At 39.5% G+C, this 22430-nt stretch overlaps 3 protein-coding genes across 19 annotated transcripts in view; all 3 read left to right on the top strand.

Annotated features, from left to right (window-relative positions):
* LOC127361890 (extracellular calcium-sensing receptor-like) overlaps positions 1–11161 on the top strand; it is a 21573-nt gene extending 10412 nt beyond the window's left edge. Inside the window, exon 9 of one of the 7 annotated variants that reach the window (XM_051396968.1) lies at positions 11103–11161. Coding sequence is in view for 5 of the 7 variants with exons in the window: in XM_051396962.1 (XP_051252922.1) it covers positions 52–956 (905 nt within the window). In the remaining 2 variants the exon portion in view is untranslated. Of the gene's footprint in view, positions 1–51; positions 1173–11102 lie in introns of those variants that run through there. The other 6 variants (XM_051396963.1, XM_051396965.1, XM_051396964.1 and 3 more) reach the window with 6 other exon arrangements.
* On the top strand, positions 1277–6179 carry LOC127361889 (extracellular calcium-sensing receptor-like). 2 transcript variants are annotated; one of them, XM_051396960.1, is made up of 8 exons: positions 1277–1696; positions 2007–2301; positions 2399–2688; positions 3023–3318; positions 3946–4151; positions 4288–4509; positions 4840–4963; positions 5056–6179. In XM_051396960.1, exons 1-8 carry the CDS (start codon positions 1386–1388, stop codon positions 5958–5960), a joined length of 2649 nt encoding a protein of 882 aa, XP_051252920.1. In that variant the 5' UTR covers positions 1277–1385; the 3' UTR covers positions 5961–6179. The 2 variants fall into 2 exon arrangements, with proteins under 2 accessions (XP_051252920.1, XP_051252921.1); XM_051396961.1 differs by lacking the exon at positions 4840–4963 and having other exon boundaries at positions 5056–5230.
* LOC127361886 (extracellular calcium-sensing receptor-like) lies at positions 6454–22430 on the top strand. 10 transcript variants are annotated; one of them, XM_051396955.1, is made up of 9 exons: positions 6505–6844; positions 7164–7458; positions 7556–7845; positions 8148–8443; positions 9715–9920; positions 10056–10277; positions 10801–10924; positions 11005–11406; positions 21586–22430. In XM_051396955.1, the coding sequence occupies exons 1-9, from the start codon at positions 6540–6542 to the stop codon at positions 22086–22088; spliced, it is 2643 nt and encodes an 880-aa protein (XP_051252915.1). In that variant the 5' UTR covers positions 6505–6539; the 3' UTR covers positions 22089–22430. The 10 variants fall into 10 exon arrangements, with proteins under 10 accessions (XP_051252918.1, XP_051252915.1, XP_051252913.1 ...); XM_051396958.1 differs by lacking the exon at positions 21586–22430 and having other exon boundaries at positions 6454–6844; positions 11005–12126; XM_051396953.1 differs by lacking the exons at positions 7164–7458; positions 7556–7845; positions 8148–8443; ... (3 more) ...; positions 11005–11406; positions 21586–22430 and adding exons at positions 13178–13472; positions 13571–13860; positions 14049–14344; ... (2 more) ...; positions 15900–16023; positions 16101–17200 and having other exon boundaries at positions 6506–6844.

Raw genomic sequence — 22430 nt, 5'->3', positions numbered from 1 at the left:
CAACACCAAATACATGACTGCTAAAAGTCCTTTTTGATTTATTTATTTCAGATTCCCCTGATTGTTTCCCTTGCCTCAAGGAGTTCTGGCCTAACGCAGAGAGAGACACTTGTTTCCTCAAGCCTGTAGAGTTTCTTTCCTTTGACGAGGTCCTAGGAATCATCCTGGCTGCATTCTCTGTTGGTGGTGCCTGTCTTGCCATTATAACAGCAGCTGTGTTCTTTCATCACAAGACATCCCCGATTGTCAGGGCCAACAACTCTGAACTGAGCTTCCTGCTGCTCTTCTCCCTGACTCTGTGTTTCTTATGTTCATTAACTTTCATTGGAGCACCCTCTGAGTGGTCCTGCAAGCTGCGCCACACAGCATTTGGGATCACCTTTGTCCTCTGTATCTCTTGTGTTCTCGGAAAAACTATAGTAGTGTTAATGGCCTTCAAAGCCACGCTCCCAGGTAGTAATGTTATGAAATGGTTTGGTCCTCCACAGCAAAGATTGACTGTAGTGTCTTTCACATTCATTCAAGTTTTAATATGTACTATTTGGTTGGTAGTCAGTCCCCCTTTTCCAATGAAAAACCTAACTGTATACAAGAAGAGAATCATCCTGGAGTGTGCATTAGGTTCAGCTATTGGGTTCTGGGCTGTACTTGGGTACATAGGTCTACTTGCTGCCTTTTGCTTAGTGCTAGCTGTCCTAGCTCGGAAACTACCTGATAATTTTAATGAAGCCAAGCTTATCACATTCAGCATGCTGATATTCTGTGCAGTCTGGATCACTTTTATCCCAGCGTATGTCAGCTCTCCTGGGAAATTTACAGTGGCTGTAGAGATATTTGCCATTCTGGCCTCTAGTTTTGGACTAATACTGTGTATATTTGCTCCTAAGTGTTTCATCATATTGTTTAAGCCAGAGAAAAACACCAAGAAACATTTAATGAACAAAAATCAGTCTTAAGACATCTGAAGTTTGGAGGTAGTTAAGATAAAACATAACACATAGAGCTTATGCGGTGCACATTCAACAATGTATTCACCTAGCTGATTTAAATATTTGCATCTACAAGTTTTTTGACATTATATATTTTCTTAACTTCTATGTCATTTTTTAAACATCCTTTTAATATGTTATAGTATTACTTTTGTGTGCTAAATAAAGTAAGTTCATAACGAATATGTGTAGTACTGAGTTCTATTTCGACTTTTTGACAGCTCCTCCATTAGAAGTATTTAAAATGGTTAATAGACTTAATCAAAGACCATTGGTTGAGGGCATCCTCTCTCTGATGTACAGTATGCTGACGTTCAGTAGGAGGATTTATTTTGTCTAACAATCTATATAAAACAGTGATAACACACAGTATGCCCACATACAGACTCTTGAGGGATGGAGATCTCAGCTCTCTTCATTGGCCTGATTCTGTCTCTGGGTTTGTGTGATCTGAGCTCAGTTCTTGCTGTGAATACTTCTGGGGATGGTTTGAAACAAGGGGCTATGCATACAGAGGATAGGACTGTTGCTGAGTTCAGCACTGAGGCCTCATCAGTGAAATGTAAGCTCCAGGGTATCGTTCGTCAACCTGCATTCTCAATGGATGGTGACTACGTAATTGGGGGTGTTTTCTCTATTCACCACTACATGCAAACAGTGGACCATAACTACACAACCATGCCTGAGCCACAAAAGTGTTCAGGGAGGTTAGTAGGAGGGAGATGTGTTGAATATGATGATGTTACACTGTGTGAGGATAAAAATGTTTTGATTTGTATAATGCACTTCAAATTGTGTTGTAAAACGTCTGCGTAGTATTGAAATCTTTAAACACATTATTTTTACAGGATAAAAACAAAGTAAGATTTTGAATGCAATGCAGCTGTCAGTTACTTATTGTCCAAAAACATGAATTGCAGTTCTCTGATACTGTGTGTTCTCTGTTAAAAATGTCAATTGCACTTATCACATATTTATGACATAAATTTGATCAGTGACATAAGTGTCTGTGTGCAGCATTAAATCCCGTGAACTACGCTTCGCACGCACAATGGTGTACGCCATTGAGGAGATTAACAACAACACAGAGCTGCTGCCGGGCATCAAACTCGGTTATGAGATCCACGACTCGTGCGCCGCAGTGCCCGTTGCAGTTCATGTGGCATTCCAGCTTGCAAATGGCCTGGACACGGTGTTTTACACTGCTGACAAGTGCTCGCAATCTGGTATGGTGATGGGTATTGTTGGTGAGTCTGGGTCCACACCATCCATCAGCATGTCGCGCATCATTGGGCCCTTTGACATTCCCCAAGTAATTATTTTTAATAATGGCAAACTGTATTTAATATTGGCCAGTGCTGATTATATGTTTGTCCCATTAAAGTAAATGCACTGCTGTTTTCCTTTAGGTGAGCCACTCTTCCACTTGTGCATGCCTGTCTAATAAGCAGCAGTACCCGACTTTCTTCAGAACAATCCCTAGTGACCAAGTCCAGGCTGATGCGTTGGCCAAGCTGGTAAAACGCTTTGGCTGGACTTGGATAGGTGCCGTCCGGTCAGATTCAGACTATGGCAATAATGGCATGGCGTCTTTCCTGGACGTAGCACAGAAGGAAGGGATCTGTGTAGAATACTCTGTATCTTTCTATCGGAGCCACCCACGTAGCAGGATCCAGAGAGTAGCTGACGTTATCCGCAGGTTTCTAAATCACTGATTATGTTTTTATTCCCAGGGTTAGCACAGATCTTTTGTGCACAAAATCATAAACAATGTATATTCAAGCTGTTAGATTATTGTATGGTCTACGTGGCTAATTGGCAGTTTTTATCTTTTTTTCATGATGTTGATTTCCATCATATTTATTAATGATATTGTCATTAAAATAGTATTAGTGAGACCAATACTGTACATAGAACTTGCCCATAGCCAAAGTATTTCTCATGTTTATATGTGTTTACTATTTTAGAATTGTTTAAAAAGGAAAATTTGAAGTTTATATTTGAATAATATGTTCACTATATTGTCTCTCCAGGTCGACAGCTTTGGTTATTGTGGCATTTCTAGCCTCTGGTGAATTGAGGATCCTGCTGGAGGAGCTGTCCCGTGAGCCGTCTCCACCTCGCCAGTGGATAGGCAGCGAGGACTGGGTAACCAACCCAGACATGCTGAGGTTCAGCTTCTGTGCTGGAGCCATCGGATTTGGCATTCAGCAATCTGTCATCCCAGGTCTGAGAGAATTCTTGCTGGATCTCCCTCCCTCTAAAGTGGCTGCCTCTCCAGTGCTTACTGAGTTCTGGGAGGGTGCATTCAACTGCAGGCTGGAAAAAAGTGAGACAGTTTTGTTGTGTTTTAACATAGCTGACATTTACAGCAGGGTCCATGTGGTTCTGTTGCTTTGTTGATTGTATGTCTGAGTGGAATTTTCTGGCAGCATTGGTTTCACGATGCCAACACAGTATATAAACAGTCCCCCCGTCACCACATTAAACCAAGATTAATAATTGTACTTACTTACATGTATTAGAAATAGTATATTTAGGTCTAAACAGGCTATTATAGTGGCAATGATTTCAGATCCTTTATTTCGTGTAAACATTAAAATAGGCCAAATCAGTTGGGGATCTATGGAAAAGTTGTAGACTTTTATAACTGATACTAATTGTGTGATGTTTGATTCCTGCTGACGTGTGTCGGAATACAAAAAGGTAAAAATAGGTACACATGAATTGAAAGAGACATGTTCTTAGATATTATGTAAGGGCATGTCTGCAAAATTGTAATTTGACATGAAATGTAATATAATAAGCATGTTTTATGAATACATTTGAACCATGTAGGTGTATCAGTTTGTGTAAAGGCACATTTGGGGGGTTGAATCATATGAAAACAAAGAATAATGATGTAATAACACTGTCAAGACTAAAGAAAACCTTCCTCTGTCTCTGTGTGTTTCAGGTGCAGCCACAGATGAGAGTGTGTGTGATGGAAGTGAAGACATACGTACGCTCAAGGACCTGTACACTGACACATCTCAACTCCGAATAACTCACATGGTGTACAAGGCTGCTTATGCAATAGCACATGCCATTCATAATGCAGTGTGTCAAGACACAAATTCTACAACTCAGTGTAACAAAATTTCCAGGATAGAAGCAAAACAGGTCAGTCGAAATGAATAAGTGAACAACCCCAACCCCATTTTTCACTATTATGTACCTTTTATGAAATGTAATATCCAGTTGATTTTATATGAATGCCTTTTTCTCTTACTCGTCCTACTTTACTTCATCCTCACAGGTTCTCAATCAGCTGAAGAAAGTAAATTTTTCCCAAAATGGTTATGATGTGTCATTTGATGCCAACGGGGATCCTGTTGCCAAATATGAGCTGGTGAACTGGCAAAAAACTGAAAGTGGCAGCATTGAGGTGGTGACAGTGGGGTACTATGATGCATCACTGCCAGTGGGCCAGGAGTTTCATATCAACAAGAACATCTCCTGGGTGGAGGGTGGTTCACAAGTAAGGAGCCTAAAAGCAATTATTCAACATATTGCAAAGTAAAATTCATTGATCTCAACAGATACAATATGTGTTTATGGTTCCTGTTTCTCCTGGCCATACTGGCTGTCAAGAGATCCATTCCTAACACAATTACCATGTGAAAGATGTGTGACAAAATACAGAGTCCACCTTCTTTGCAAAAATGGCATCCAAAATTCAGATAATATGAGACTTGAGCAGTCAAAGGAAGAGTGAGTTAGAATAAGAATATAATTTTGTCATAGGTTGTTACTGATTATAATGAAATATATGAAACATAACGGAGATGGGTTTTCCTTGATGTGCCAGGTGCCTGTGTCAGTGTGCAGTGACAGCTGTCGTCCAGGAACTCGTAAAGTGCTGCAGATCGGAAAACCCATCTGCTGTTATGACTGTATACCATGTCCTGAGGGAGAGATTAGCAATGTTACAGGTATTTTCTGCTTTTATTTTTATTTTTTGGAATGCATTTCCACATCAAGTACATGACTGCTAACAACTTTTTATTTTATTTTAATTTTTCAGATTCTCCTGATTGTTTCCCTTGCCCCAAGGAGTTCTGGCCTAATACAGAGAGAGACACTTGTTTCCCCAAGCCTGTAGAGTTTCTTTCCTTTGACGAGGTCCTAGGAATCATCCTGGCTGCATTCTCACTTGGTGGTGCCTGTCTTGCCATCATAACAGCGGCTGTGTTCTTTCATCACAGAACATCCCCGATTGTCAGGGCCAACAACTCTGAACTGAGCTTCCTGCTGCTCTTCTCCCTGACTCTGTGTTTCTTATGTTCATTAACTTTCATTGGAGCACCCTCTGATTGGTCCTGCAAGCTGCGCCACACAGCGTTTGGGATCACCTTTGTCCTCTGCATCTCTTGTGTTCTTGGAAAAACTATAGTAGTGTTAATGGCCTTCAAAGCCACACTCCCAGGTAGTAATGTTATGAAATGGTTTGGTCCTCCACAGCAAAGATTGACTGTAGTGTCTTTCACATTCATTCAAATTTTAATATGTACTGTTTGGTTGGTAGTCAGTCCCCCTTTTCCAATGAAAAACCTAACTGTATACAAGAAGAGAATCATCCTGGAGTGTGCATTAGGTTCAGCTATTGGGTTCTGGGCTGTACTCGGGTACATAGGTCTACTGGCGGTGTTTTGCTTAGTGTTAGCTGTCCTAGCCCGGAAACTACCTGATAATTTTAATGAAGCCAAGCTTATCACATTCAGCATGCTGATATTCTGTGCAGTCTGGATCACCTTTATCCCAGCATATGTCAGCTCTCCTGGGAAATTTACAGTGGCTGTAGAGATATTTGCAATTTTGGCCTCTAGTTTTGGACTAATACTGTGTATATTTGCTCCAAAGTGTTTCATCATATTGTTTAAACCAGAGAAAAATACCAAGAAACATTTAATGAACAAAAATCCGCCTTAAGACACCTGAGGTTTGCAAACAGTTAATATATAACATAATATATAGAGCTTATGCTGGGCAAACACAGTCTTAACCTAGGTTATTTAAATATATTAAGATTTTTAACATTACATATTTTCTAAATTTCTATGTAATTTTTTGAACCTCCTTTTAATGTTATGGTATTATTTTAGAAATAATGTTTGTATTGTGTGCTAAATAAAATAAGTTTAGTATTGAGTTCTGTGTCAACAATTCTGTGTCAACAATACAATACATTTCCTTATTTATTTAAGAGGGGACCAAACCATATAAACAACCCATTAAACGTGCATTGTGTAGACTGTAGCTAAAACAAAACGAAAAGGTGTAATGTTTGGATAAAATTAGGAAAATATCTGGTGTTTATATTGATGACAGGGCCACTTAATGGAGATTATATTGTAGATGCTACCTATAAAAAAGACAATAGTTAATAAAAGGCCATTGTGTAAGGGCATGCTCTCTCTGACGTAAAGTAGAAGGAGGGAAGATCCTGTCTAAAAATCTATATAAACTAGTGAAAACACACAGTTATGCCCACATACAGACACTTGAGGGATGGAGATCTCAGCTCTCTTTATTGGCCTGATTCTGTCTCTGGGTTTGTGTGAGCTGAACTCAGCTCTTGTCTTGAATGGTTCTGATGACGGTCTGAAACAAAGGGCTGGGCTTACAGAGGATAGGACTGATGTCAGCACTGAGGCCTCATCAGTGACATGTAAGCTCCAGGGTAGCGCTCGTCTACCTGCATTCTCAATGGATGGTGACTACGTTATTGGGGGTGTTTTCTCCATTCACTACTACAAGCACACAGTGAAGCACAACTACACCACCATGCCTGAGCCAATAAGGTGCACAGGGAGGTTAGTAAGAGGGAGAAGTGTTGGATACAAGTACCTTGTGGACCACTTTGTGGGGATATAAATGTTTTATTTAAGATTAATTAATTTTGAAAGCTTTTGTGTGGTATGATTTTTTTTTCTATTTAAGTAACACATTTAGAATTTAGCTTTAGTTGACTGTTAATCCGCACAACTGATACTGATTGCTGTGTTTTTTAATTTCATTGGTCAAGTAAGTCTGTGGTGTACAGTATATTTTGTTCGCAGTTGCAGTGCCCATAACTATGAATTGCAGTCCTGCTTTATTGTGTGTTTTCTGTTAAAATTGCATTGCTGTCAGCCTTGACTACAGTGAACTGCGCTACTCACGTGCAATGATGTTCGCCATCGAGGAGATTAACAACAGCACAGAGCTGCTGCCGGGCATCAAACTCGGTTATCAGATCCACGACTCGTGTGCCGCAGTGCCTGTTGCAGTGCATGTTGCATTTCAGCTTGCAAATGGCCTGGACCCAGTGTTTTACACTGGCGACAACTGCTCGCAATCTGGTATGGTGATGGCTATCGTCGGTGAGTCAGGGTCCACGCCATCCATCAGCATGTCACGCATCATCAGTTCCTTTAAAATTCCTCAAGTAAATATTTATTTTCAATTTTGAGCCAACTGTATTTGATATGGGCCACTGGTGATTTTTTTGTCTATCTTGTTAATTGTTGTATGTTTTGCTATAGGTGAGCCACTTTGCCACTTGTGCATGCCTGTCCGATAAGCAACAGTTCCCGAGTTTCTTCAGAACAATCCCTAGTGACCAGTTCCAGGCTGACGCGCTGGCCAAGCTGGTAAAACGCTTTGGCTGGACTTGGATAGGTGCTGTCCGCTCAGATTCAGACTATGGCAATAATGGCATGGCGTCTTTCCTGGATGCAGCACAGAAGGAAGGGATCTGTGTGGAATACTCTGTATCTTTCTATCGGACCCACCCACATAGCAGGATCCAGAGTGTAGCTGATGTTATCCGCAGGTTTCTACATCACTGGTTACGTTTTTTCCTCCTGTGCTGACACTGACTTTCAGCACACAAAATGACAAAAATATTTAGTCAAATATAAGAGGGATGATTATTTTATCACATTATTTGCAAATTAGCAATTTATCTGTTTTTCATGTTTATTTCTCTCTTATTACTGATATTGTTACAAACTAGTATTAGTGAGACCTATACTCTACATTGAACACACCACATACTAAAGTATCTCTCATGTTTCTTTGTGTTTATTATTTTGACTCTTGCATGGGTGTAATACCACTGCATTGTCTTTCCAGGTCAACAGCTGTGGTAATTGTGGCATTTGTAGCCTCTACAGACATGATGATCCTGACGGAGGAGCTGTCGCAGAAGCCTTCTCCACCTCGCCAGTGGATAGGCAGTGAGTCCTGGGTAACCAACTCCGACATGCTGAGGTTCAGCTTCTGTGCTGGAGCTATCGGATTTGGTATTCAGCAATCTGTCATCCCAGGTCTGAGAGAATTCTTGCTGGATCTCCCTCCCACTAAAGTGGTTGCCTCTCCACTGCTTACTGAGTTCTGGGAGGATGCATTTAACTGCAGGCTGGGGAAAAGTGAGAAAGTTGTGCTGACTTTTAATATATTTGACATTCAAAGTCAGGCACTTGTGGTTGTGTTGTTAATTTGATTGTCTGTGGTAAAACATAAGCAGATGCTTTAAAATCAAACCCCAGAATTCTATTGTGAGAGAATTCTAGTGATATTGAACAAAAACATGAGATGGACATTAGGTGCATCTCTGTGAATAATCTCACTTTATGTTAATGTAGGAAATTGCAGTGGTTTCACAATACCAAGACCAAAGTCCTGAACACAAGCACACAGTTTAGCCAGTCTCCAGACCACAAAAAAAGATTAAAACTTTTATTTACTATCGATGACGGTATGGGTCTAATCAGGCCATTATACTGACAGTGATTTCAGATCATTTAATTATTTTACACCCATTGAAACAGTTAAGGTAGTGGAAAATGATTGGCATTCGTGTGTCTTTTATAAATGTGACAAATTGTGTTATGATTGATTCATGTTAACATGAGCTGGTATACATAGGCTACATGTTAAAAATAAAAATAAATAGTAAGACCCATACAAACTGAAAAAAGCATCTTTTTCAAAGAAAATACATACAGTAATGTCTCCAAAACAGTAGTTTGAATAGCAAAATATAATAAACATGTTTTGTAGAACAATATACATAAACACTACTGTTTAAAAGGTTGGAATCACTCTGTAATTCTGACTAATAATGACTAGTTTAACAAAGATGAAGACCAAAACTAAACGTATTACTTACTTACTTACTTACTCCCCACAGTGTTGCAAAATAATGGAAAATACTGTTACTGTTTCCCCCATCCTTTGTTTTGTTATGGTTTTCGCCGAAAGCTTGATCTTATTAAAACAAACGTTTTTCGGCATGGGCTGTAAATATTTTGGCCTTTTTGTACCCCTCTGTTGTCTGGAAGATTTTGAGGAACTGGGCTGCGTGTTTCTATACTATACTAGAATTGACCCGGTCTCGCCACCGCTATGGACTTATATTTGTTTTCACGTTCATTTACGTTTGGGCTCTTTATTGTGTTTCATTTTTTTATTTTAACCCAGAGTGTGTTGGTGTAATGGGTGTTTTTTTTTGCCACTTTTATAAATGTGACCAATCTTTGCAATCTTCGCTAGATGGGAGAAATTCCTACACAATGTCCCTTTAAATAAAACAAAATTTAAAGAAAAAATAAAGATAAGCATAAAAAAAGATTAGAAAGTGATATCATTTCAAGGCTAAAACCACCTTTCCCTGTCTCTGTTTTTTTTTTTTTTTTAGGTGCAGCCACAGATGAGAGTGTGTGTGATGGATCTGAAGACATACAGACTCTTCAGAGCCCGTACACCGACACATCTCAACTACGAATCACTAACATGGTGTACAAGGCTGTTTATGCAATAGCACATGCCATCCATAATGCGGTGTGTCAGGACACAAATTCTACAACTCCGTGTGACAAAATAACCAGGATAGATTCCAAAGAGGTAAGTCAAACTAAATAATTGAACACCCCAATGCCCTTTTTCACTATAATGTACCTTTTATAAAATTAAATATACATTTTAAGTGACCATTTTCTTTCTCTCCATTGGCTGTCATACTGTACTTCATCCTCACAGGTTTTTACTCAGCTGAAGAAAGTAAATTTTTCCCAAAATGGTTACGATGTGTCATTTGATGCCAACGGAGATCCTGTGGCCACATATGAGCTGGTGAACTGGAAAAAAAGTGAGAGTGGCAGCATTGAGTTGGTGACAGTAGGCAAATATGATGCATCACTGCCAGTGGGCCAGGAGTTCCTTATCAACAAGAATATCACCTGGATGGAGGGTGGTACACAAGTAAGGGAGCCCAAAATAAATCATTTAAAGGGTATAATATGTGTTTTTGCTCCCTATTCCCCTTGTCCATACTGGCTTTGAAGAGATCCATTCCTAATACCATTCCGTAAGACATGTGAAACAAAATCTATGATCCTCATTATGTACAAAAATGACTTACGGTATTCATATAATATAACAATTTAGCAGCCTTAGGCAGACGGATCAAGTTCCTTAAATGAGCTGTGGCAAGGGGGTAGTAACAAAAAGACGGAATATGCACAACAAAATACTGTAGTATTTTTCAGCCAAATTGTAGTATGCATTCTCTACACAAAATGACTACTGTGGATTTGGTACTGAGTTGAGAAAGGGATCTCTTAGTAACAGGAATGGTTACAATGACCAATAAGCATTCACTGCATATACTCGCACGTGACAGTTGTTGAAAGAAAGATTTGAAGGAAAAGTGAATTTATACTTTAATCCTAAAATCTCTGAGCACACCTAATTATTTGTGAGTTCTTTGTACCTATGTGTCCAGGTGCCTGTGTCAGTGTGCAGTGACAGCTGTCCTCCAGGAACTCGTAAAGTATTGCAGAAAGGAAAACCCATCTGCTGTTATGACTGTATACCATGTCCTGAGGGAGAGATTAGCAATACTACAGGTAATCTACTTTTTTTCTAATGTATTTTTTACAACATCATATATATAACTGCTAAATCCCTTCTTATTTATTTATTTCAGATTCTCCTGATTGTTTCCCTTGCCCCAAGGAGTTCTGGCCTAATGCAGAGAGAGACACTTGTTTCCTCAAGCCTGTAGAGTTTCTTTCCTTTGACGAGGTCCTAGGAATCATCCTGGCTGCATTCTCTGTTGGTGGTGCCTGTCTTGCCATTATAACAGCGGCTGTGTTCTTTCATCACAAAACATCCCCGATTGTCAGGGCCAACAACTCTGAACTGAGCTTCCTGCTGCTCTTCTCCCTGACTCTGTGTTTCTTATGTTCATTAACTTTCATTGGAGCACCCTCTGATTGGTCCTGCAAGCTGCGCCACACAGCGTTTGGGATCACCTTTGTCCTCTGCATCTCTTGTGTTCTTGGAAAAACTATAGTAGTGTTAATGGCCTTCAAAGCCACACTCCCTGGTAGTAATGTTATGAAATGGTTTGGTCCTCCACAGCAAAGAATGACTGTAGTGTCTTTCACATTCATTCAAGTTTTAATATGTACCATTTGGTTAGTAGTCAGTCCCCCTTTTCCAATGAAAAACCTAACTGTATACAAGGAGAGAATCATCCTGGAGTGTGCATTAGGTTCAGCTATTGGGTTCTGGGCTGTACTCGGGTACATAGGTCTACTAGCTGCCTTTTGCTTAGTGCTAGCTGTCCTAGCTCGGAAACTACCTGATAATTTTAATGAAGCCAAGCTTATCACATTCAGCATGCTGATATTCTGTGCAGTCTGGATCACCTTTATCCCAGCGTACGTCAGCTCTCCTGGGAAATTTACTGTGGCTGTAGAGATATTTGCCATTCTGGCCTCTAGTTTTGGACTAATACTGTGTATATTTGCTCCAAAGTGTTTCATCATATTGTTTAAGCCAGAGAAAAATACCAAAAAACATCTAATGACAAAAAATCAGTCTTAAGACATCTGAGGTTTGGAAATAGATATTATATAACACAACACATAGAGCTTATGCTGTGTACATTAAACATAGTCTTCACCTTGCTGATTTCAATCTTTTTAAATTGTGTTTTTTTATTTTTATTTTATGTCATTTGAATGTGGTTTTAATATATTGTTCTCATATTACAAATAAACTTTTTTATTGAGTGCTAAATAAATTCCAAACGAAAATGTGAGGTACTGAGTTCTGTCTCAACCTTTTGATCAAATTATTTAAAATATTTAAAAGTGGAACAATACATTTTCTAATTTATTTAAGAACAATAGAAACATCACATTAAATATGCATTCGTTAGCAACTAAAAACAAAAAAGTGTAATGGACAAAATTAGGAAAATCATGATCCCTGTAGAGGAGAAAAAAGACTCTTAATGAAGATTATATTGCACATGCTGCACGTAAAAAAAAGGCTTGGACAAGATTTCATTAAAGACTATTGAATAAGGAAATCCTCTCTTACCTAGTAGAAGGAGGGAGGATTATGACTGAAAATCTATATAAACCAGTGAAAACACACAGTTATGCCCACATACAGACACTTGAGGGATGGAGATCTCAGCTTTCTTTATTGGCCTGATTCTGTCTCTGGGTTTGTGTGAGCTGAACTCAGCTCTTGCTGTGAATACTTCTGGGGATGGTTTAAAACAAAGGGCTGGGGTCAGCACTGAGGCCTCATCTGTGAAATGTAAGCTGCAGAGTACCACTCGTCTACCTGCATTCTCAATGGATGGTGACTATGTTATTGGGGGAGTTTTCGCCATACACCAGTACGAACAAACAGTGACACATAACTACACCACCATGCCTGAGCAGCAAAGGTGCACAGGGAGGTTAGTAAGAGGGAGAAGTTGTGGATATGAGGATGTTACACTGTGTTAAGATAGAAATGTTTTTATTTATATAAAAAGGTTACAATTGTGTTGGAAATCTTTTGTGGAATATTGAAAGCTTAAAAAAAAATTTCTTTTATTAACAGAATTAAAACAACTTAAGACTTTGCATTTATTTGAGTACTGTTAAGCCTTATATTTAAATTTCTTTGAATTTTGGACTGATATCTATTCCTGTCTTCTGAATTTTGGTCATCAGGTAACTCTGTGATGTATATTTTATTCACACATAAAGTGCAGATATCACATATTATTAGTATTTTGTGATATTTTGATGGTGTGATGTTCTTTGATGTCATTCATAAATTTGAACATTGACATGAATGTCTGTGTGCAGCATTGACGCCCGTGAACTGCGCTTCTCACGTGCAATGGTCTTTGCCATTGAGGAGATTAACAACAGCACAGAGCTGCTGTCGGGCATCAAACTTGGTTATCAGGTTCACGACTCATGTTCTGCAGTACCCCTGGCAATGCATGTTGCATTTCAGCTTGCGAATGGCCTTGACCCAGTCTTTTACACTGGCAACAATTGCTCTCAATCTGGTATGGTGATGGCTATCGTTGGTGAGTCTGGTTCCACAAGATCCATCAGCATGTCACGCATTGTTGGGCCCTTTAACATTCCTCTGGTAAATATTTTTAATTTCTGGCAAACTATGTGTTTGATATAGGCCTGTCTTATTTCTTTGTCAGTCCCATAAAAGATTTACACTATTTTTTTCTTTAGGTGAGCCACTTTGCTACTTGTGCATGCCTGTCTAATAAGCAGCAGTACCCGAGTTTCTTCAGAACAATCCCTAGTGACCAGTTCCAGGCTGATGCACTGGCCAAGCTGGTAAAACACTTTGGCTGGACTTGGATAGGTGCTGTCCGGTCAGATTCAGACTATGGCAATAATGGCATGGCGTCTTTCCTGGACGCAGCACAGAAGGAGGGGATCTGTGTGGAATACTCTGTATCTTTCCATCGGACCCACCCACAAAGCAAGATCCAGAGAGTAGCTGACATTATTCGGAGGTTTATTCATAACTGATTGTGCTTTTGTTTCCTGTACTGACACTGACCCACACATAAAAATCACAAAACAATTTCAAAAAAAGTAAAATTTAAAATGGAAGTTTATTTTATTATTAATTTTTTATACTTTGTGTTATGTGTCTTGACAATTGTAGTGACATAATATAATACTGATAATGTCTCTCCAGGTCGACAGCTATGGTTATTGTGGCATTTGTAGCCTCTACAGAACTGAGGATCCTGCTGGAGGAATTGTCACGCGAGCCTTCTCCACCTCGCCAGTGGATAGGCAGTGAGTCCTGGGTAACCAACCCAGACATGCTGAGGTTCAGCTTCTGTGCTGGAGCCATTGGATTTGGCATTCTGCAATCTGTCATCCCAGGTCTGAGAGAATACTTGCTGGATCTCTCTCCCTCTAAAGTGGCTGCCTCTCCAGTGCTTACTGAGTTCTGGGAGGATGCATTCAACTGCAGGCTGGGAAAAAGTGAGAAAGTTGTACTGATTTTTAACACAGGTGACATTGACAGTTTGGCCCTTTGGGTTGTGCAGTGTTGTGTATTGTCAGTCTGAGTGGAGTGGCCTGTGTTAAAATGTCAGCAGGTGCGTTCAGATAAAACCCCAGATTTCTATTGAGAGGGCAATCCAGTGATATTGAACAAAGACATGAGGTGGACATGTCCAAGTGCCAGAATGAAGTGACTGAGGGGGCTACTAAAAATCGTAAAGGGGGAATTTTAATCAGAAAATAAAAAATTGTGATTTGTCATTGTGTGCAATAGTTTTAAAAAGCTAAATAACAACACCGTAAGGGATACTGTTCCATAATGAAAGAATACATTTATTAATCATAACACTGACATGAGAACCTTGCACTAGGAGAGCGAAAAATGTTTCTTATAATTTACTTATTATTGTCTGTAAAAATCAGCTGCAGGTGTGTCAAAATAGCTGTTTGTTGTTTGCAGGTCTTTATCTCTCTCCTTTATTGACTATTCCTTAAATTCCCTAAGGGATGTGATCTATGTCTATCCATCTATTGAGCTCCTTATTTTCTACAGACACAAAGTTTTAACAGAGGGGACAAAACTGAGGGGGCTAAGCCCCCTAAACAACCCTTATGGTGCCAGGCCCGAAGGTGCATGTCTGTGAATAATCTCACTGGATGATTTTAGGTCAAGTTTGATGTCTAGAAGACGATTTTGTATGAACTTGGCTGGAGTGGGTTTGCAATACCCACAGTGAAGCCCTTAACACGTGTTATGTTATCATGTCAAGGCTAAAGAGACTTTCCTCTGTGTCTGTGTGTTTGTAGGTGCAGCCGTAGACGAGTATGTGTGTGATGGAACTGAAGACATACAGACGATCAAGAGCCAGTACACCGACACATCTCAACTCCGAATCACTAACATGGTGTACAAAGCTGTTTATGCAATAGCACATGCCATTCATAATGCAGTGTGTCAGGACACAAATTCTACAACTCAGTGTGACAAAAACATCAGGATAGAGTCAAAACATGTCAGTCTAAATAAATAATTGAACAACCCCAATACTATTTTGTTTTTACTACAATGTACTTTTTATGATATCAGATATTAATTTTATTCTACTTTTATTCTCTCCGTCACTGTTTACTTTACTTCATCCTCACAGGTTCTTACTCAGCTGAAGAAAGTAAATTTTTCCCAAAATGGTTATGATGTGTCATTTGATGCCAATGGGGACCCTGTGGCCACCTATGAGCTGGTGAACTGGCAAAAAAGTAATAGTGGCAGCATTGAGATGGTGACAGTAGGGTACTACGATGCATCACTGCCGGTGGGCCAGGAGTTCCGTATCAACAAAAACCTCACCTGGGTGGAGGGTGGTACACAAGTAAAGAGCCTAAAATAAATAATTTAATGTAATCAAAATTCTAATTTGGTGATCTCAAAGGGTACAATATGTGTTTTTGGTCACTATTCCAGCGTAAGAGATGTGGGACAAAATTCACAGTCCTTTAATACTAAGTGCTGCGTTTGTGTGTACCTATGTGCCAGGTGCCTGTGTCAGTGTGCAGTAACAGCTGTCGTCCAGGAACTCGTAAAGTGCTACAGAAAGGAAAACCCATCTGCTGTTATGACTGTATACTGTGTCCTGAGGGAGAGATTAGCAATGTTACAGGTATTTTATTTTATAATGCATATCCACAACATCAAATAAATGAGTACTAAAAACCTCTTTTTATTTTATTTTTTCAGATTCTCCAGATTGTTTCCCTTGCCTCAAGGAGTTCTGGCCTAATGCAGAGAGAGACACTTGTTTCCCCAAGCCTGTAGAGTTTCTTTCCTTTGACGAGGTCCTAGGAATCATCCTGGCTGCATTCTCTGTTGGTGGTGCCTGTCTTGCCATTATAACAGCGGCTGTGTTCTTTCATCACAAGACATCCCCGATTGTCAGGGCCAACAACTCTGAACTGAGCTTCCTGCTGCTCTTCTCCCTGACTCTGTGTTTCTTATGTTCATTAACTTTCATTGGAGCACCCTCTGATTGGTCCTGCAAGCTGCGCCACACAGCGTTTGGGATCACCTTTGTCCTTTGCATCTCTTGTGTTCTTGGAAAAACTATAGTAGTGTTAATGGCCTTCAAAGCCACACTCCCAGGTAGTAATGTTATGAAATGGTTTGGTCCTCCACAGCAAAGAATGACTGTAGTGTCTTTCACATTCATTCAAGTTTTAATATGTACTATTTGGTTGGTAGTCAGTCCCCCTTTTCCAATGAAAAACCTAACTGTATACAAGGAGAGAATCATCCTGGAGTGTGCATTAGGTTCAGCTATTGGGTTCTGGGCTGTACTCGGGTACATAGGTCTACTTGCTGCCTTTTGCTTAGTGCTAGCTGTCCTAGCTCGGAAACTACCTGATAATTTTAATGAAGCCAAGCTTATCACATTCAGCATGCTGATATTCTGTGCAGTCTGGATCACCTTTATCCCAGCGTATGTCAGCTCTCCTGGGAAATTTACAGTGGCTGTAGAGATATTTGCCATTCTGGCCTCTAGTTTTGGACTAATACTGTGTATATTTGCTCCAAAGTGTTTCATCATATTGTTTAAGCCAGAGAAAAATACCAAAAAACATCTAATGAACAAAAATCAGTCTTAAGACATCTGAGGTTTGCTAATAGTTATTATATAACACAACACATAGAGTTTATGCTGTGTACATTCAACATAGTCTTCACCTTGCTGATTCAAATCTTTTTTACATTGTGTTTCATTTATTTTATGTCATTTGAATGTGGTTTTAATATATTGTTCTTATATTACAAATAAACTTTTTTATTGAGTGCTAAATAAATTCATAACGAAAATGTGAGGTACTGAGTTCTGTCTCAACCTTTTGATCAAATTATTTAAAATATTTCGAAGTCGAACAATACATTTTCTAATTTATTTAAGAACAATAGAAACATCACATTAAATATGCATTCGTTAGCAACTAAAAACAAAAAAGTGTAATGGACAAAATTAGGAAAATCATGATCCCTGAAGAGGAGAAAAAAGACTCTTAATGAAGATTATATTGCACATGCTGCACATAAAAAAAGGCTTGGACAAGATTTTATTAAAGACTATTGAATAAGGAAATCCTCTCTTACCTAGTAGAAGGAGGGAGGATTATGACTGAAAATCTATATAAACCAGTGAAAACACACAGTTATGCCCACATACAGACACTTGAGGGATGGAGATCTCAGCTTTCTTTATTGGCCTGATTCTGTCTCTGGGTTTGTGTGAGCTGAACTCAGCTCTTGCTGTGAATACTTCTGGGGATGGTTTAAAACAAAGGGCTGGGGTCAGCACTGAGGCCTCATCTGTGAAATGTAAGCTGCAGAGTACCACTCGTCTACCTGCATTCTCAATGGATGGTGACTACGTTATTGGGGGAGTTTTCTCCATACACCAGTACGAACAAACAGTGACACATAACTACACCACAATGCCTGAGCAGCAAAGGTGCACAGGGAGGTTAGTAAGAGGGAGAAGTTGTGGATATGAGGATGTTACACTGTGTTAAGATAGAAATGTTTTTATTTATATAAAAAGGTTACAATTGTGTTGCAAATCTTTTGTGGAGTATTGAAAGCTTAAAAAATATTTATTTTATTAACAGAATTAAAACAAATTAAGACTTTGCATTTATTTGAGTACTGTTAAGCCTTATATTTAAATTTCTTTGAATTTTGGACTGATATCTATTCCTGTCTTCTGAATTTTGGTCATCAGGTAACTCTGTGATGTATATTTTATTCACACATAAAGTGCAGATATCACATATTATTAGTATTTTGTGATATTTTGATGGTGTGATGTTCTGTGATGTCATTTATAAATTTGAACATTGACATGAGTGTCTGTGTGCAGCATTGACGCCCGTGAACTGCGCTTCTCACGTGCAATGGTCTTTGCCATCGAGGAGATTAACAACAGCACAGAGCTGCTGCCGGGCATCAAACTTGGTTATCAGATTCACGACTCGTGTACGGCAGTACCCCTGGCAATGCATGTTGCATTTCAGCTTGCGAATGGCCTTGACCCAGTCTTTTACACTGGCAACAATTGCTCTCAATCTGGTATGGTGATGGCTATCGTTGGTGAGTCTGGTTCCACGAGATCCATCAGCATGTCGCGCATCATTGGGCCCTTTAACATTCCTCTGGTAAATATTTTTAATTTCTGGCAAACTATGTGTTTGATATAGGCCTGTCTTATTTTTTTGTCAGTCCCATAAAAGAGTTACACTGTTTTTTTCTTTAGGTGAGCCACTTTGGAACTTGTGCATGCCTGTCTAATAAGCAGCAGTACCCAACTTTCTTCAGAACAATCCCTAGTGACCAGTTCCAGGCTGATGCACTGGCCAAGCTGGTAAAACACTTCGGCTGGACATGGATAGGTGCTGTCCGGTCAGATTCAGACTATGGCAATAATGGCATGGCGTCTTTCCTGGACGCAGCACAGAAGGAGGGGATCTGTGTGGAATACTCTGTATCTTTCCATCGGAACCACCCACAAAGCAAGATCCAGAGAGTAGCTGACATTATTCGGAGGTTTATTCATAACTGATTGTGCTTTTGTTTCCTGTACTGACACTGACCCACACATAAAAATCACAAAAAAGGTCAAAAATAGTCAAATTTAAAATGGGGGTTTATTTTATTATTAATTTTTTATACTTTGTGTTACGTGTCTTGACAATTGTAGTGACATAATATAATACTGATAATGTCTCTCCAGGTCGACAGCTATGGTTATTGTGGCATTTGTAGCCTCTACAGAACTGAGGATGCTGCTGGAGGAATTGTCACGCAAGCCTTCTCCACCTCGCCAGTGGATAGGCAGTGAGTCCTGGGTAACAGACCCAGACATGCTGAGGTTCAGCTTCTGTGCTGGAGCCATTGGATTTGGCATTCAGCAATCTGTCATCCCAGGTTTGAGAGAATTCTTGCTGGATCTCTCTCCCTCTAAAGTGGCTGCCTCCCCAGTGCTTACTGAGTTCTGGGAGGGTGCATTCAACTGCAGGCTGGGAAAAAGTGAGAAAGTTGTACTGATTTTTAACACAGGTGACATTGACAGTTTGGTCCTTGTGGTTGTGCAGTGTTGTGTATTGTCAGTCTGAGTGGAGTGGCCTGTGTTAAAATGTCAGCAGGTGCGTTCAGATAAAACCCCAGATTTCTATTGAGAGGGCAATCCAGTGATATTGAACAAAGACATGAGGTGGACATGTCCAAGTGCCAGAATGAAGTGACTGAGGGGGCTACTAAAAATCGTAAAGGGGGAATTTTAATAAGAAAATAAAAATTAGTGATTTGTGATTGTGAGCAATAGTTTTAAAACGCTAAATAACAACACCGTAAGGGATACTGTTCCATAATGAAAGAATACATTTATTAATCATAACACTGACATGAGAACCTTGCACTAGGAGAGCGAAAAATGTTTCTTATAATTTACTTATTATTGTCTGTAAAAATCAGCTGCAGGTGTGTCAAAATAGCTGTGTGTGGTTTGCAGCGCTTTATCTCTCTCCTTTATTGACTATTCCTTAACTTCCCTAAGTGATGTGATCTATCTCTCTATCGATCTCCTTATTTTCTACAGACACAAAGTTTTAACAGAGGGGACTAAACTGAGTGGGCTAAGCCCCCTAAACACCCCTTATGGTGCCAGGCCTGAAGGTGCATCTCTGTGAATAATCTCACTTGATGATTTTAGGTCAAGTTTGATGTCTAGAAGAAGATTTTGTATGAACTTGGCTGGAGTGGTTTTGCAATACCCACAGTGAAGCCCTTAACACGTGTTATGTTATCATGTCAAGGCTAAAGAGACTTTCCTCTGTGTCTGTGTGTTTGTAGGTGCAGCTGTAGACGAGCATGTGTGTGATGGAACTGAAGACATGCAGACGATCAAGAGCCAGTACACCGACACATCTCAACTCCGAATCACTAATATGGTGTACAAAGCTGTTTATGCAATAGCACATGCCATTCATAATGCAGTGTGTCAGGACACAAATTCTACAACTCAGTGTGACAAAAACACCGGGATAGAGTCAAAACATGTCAGTCTAAATAAATAATTGAACAACCCCAATACTATTTTGTTTTTACTACAATGTACTTTTTATGATATCAGATATTAATTTTATTCTACTTTTATTCTCTCCGTCACTGTTTACTTTACTTCATCCTCACAGGTTCTTACTCAGCTGAAGAAAGTAAATTTTTCCCAAAATGGTTATGATGTGTCATTTGATGCCAATGGGGACCCTGTGGCCACCTATGAGCTGGTGAACTGGCAAAAAAGTAATAGTGGCAGCATTGAGATGGTGACAGTAGGGTACTATGATGCATCACTGCCGGTGGGCCAGGAGTTCCGTATCAACAAAAACCTCACCTGGGTGGAGGGTGGTACACAAGTAAAGAGCCTAAAATAAATAATTTAATGTAATCAAAATTCTAATTTGGTGATCTCAAAGGGTACAATATGTGTTTTTGGTCACTATTCCAGCATAAGAGATTTGGGACAAAATTCACAGTCCTTTAATACTAAGTGCTGCGTTTGTGTGTACCTATGTGCCAGGTGCCTGTGTCAGTGTGCAGTAACAGCTGTCGTCCAGGAACTCGTAAAGTGCTACAGAAAGGAAAACCCATCTGCTGTTATGACTGTATACTGTGTCCTGAGGGAGAGATTAGCAATGTTACAGGTATTTTATTTTATAATGCATATCCACAACATCAAATAAATGAGTACTAAAAACCTCTTTTTATTTTATTTTTCCAGATTCTCCTGATTGTTTCCCTTGCCCCAAGGAGTTCTGGCCTAATGCAGAGAGAGACACTTGTTTCCCCAAGCCTGTAGAGTTTCTTTCCTTTGACGAGGTCCTAGGAATCATCCTGGCTGCATTCTCTGTTGGTGGTGCCTGTCTTGCTATTATAACAGCGGCTGTGTTCTTTCGTCACAAGACATCCCCGATTGTCAGGGCCAACAACTCTGAACTGAGCTTCCTGCTGCTCTTCTCCCTGACTCTGTGTTTCTTATGTTCCTTAACTTTCATTGGAGCACCCTCTGAGTGGTCCTGCATGCTGCGCCACACAGCGTTTGGGATCACCTTTGTCCTCTGTATCTCTTGTGTTCTCGGAAAAACTATAGTAGTGTTAATGGCCTTCAAAGCCACGCTCCCAGGTAGTAATGTCATGAAATGGTTTGGTCCTCCACAGCAAAGAATGACTGTAGTGTCTTTCACATTCATTCAAGTTTTAATATGTACTATTTGGTTGGTTGTTAGTCCCCCTTTTCCAATGAAAAACCTAACTGTATACAAGAAGAGAATCATCCTGGAGTGTGCATTAGGTTCAGCTATTGGGTTCTGGGCTGTACTCGGGTACATAGGTCTACTAGCTGCCTTTTGCTTAGTGCTAGCTGTCCTAGCCCGGAAATTACCTGATAATTTTAATGAAGCCAAGCTTATCACATTCAGCATGCTGATATTCTGTGCAGTCTGGATCACCTTTATCCCAGCCTATGTCAGCTCTCCTGGGAAATTTACAGTGGCTGTAGAGATATTTGCCATTCTGGCCTCTAGTTTTGGACTAATACTGTGTATATTTGCTCCAAAGTGTTTCATCATATTGTTTAAGCCAGAGAAGAACACAAAGAAGCATCTAATGAACAAAAATCAGTCTTAAGAAATATGAGGTTTGGAAATAGTAAATTTATAACATAAGTTTATACAGTGCACATTCAACACAGTCTACACCTAGCTGATTTTAGTGTGTTTCATCATATTGTTAAACCAGATTAAAACACCAAGAAAGAAAAATTAGTTATAAAACAATATATATGGCAATATACAGCACAGAGCTTATGCCTTCACCTAGTGGATTTAAATACTTGACAAGTTCTTTTTTACATTACATATTGTTTTTAGAGTTTAATGTCATTTTTTAAAATGTCCTTTTATGTTTTTCTCTTGATTCACACATAGTTTTGGAAATGTGCTAAATAAATCCTAAATTAATAACAAAAAA

The sequence above is a fragment of the Dicentrarchus labrax genome, unplaced genomic scaffold (assembly GCF_905237075.1).
Source record: "Dicentrarchus labrax unplaced genomic scaffold, dlabrax2021, whole genome shotgun sequence".
NCBI classification, from domain to species: Eukaryota; Metazoa; Chordata; class Actinopteri; family Moronidae; genus Dicentrarchus; species Dicentrarchus labrax.
The sequence above is the reverse complement of the archived record's forward strand: the minus strand, read 5'-3'. Positions and strand labels throughout refer to the sequence as shown.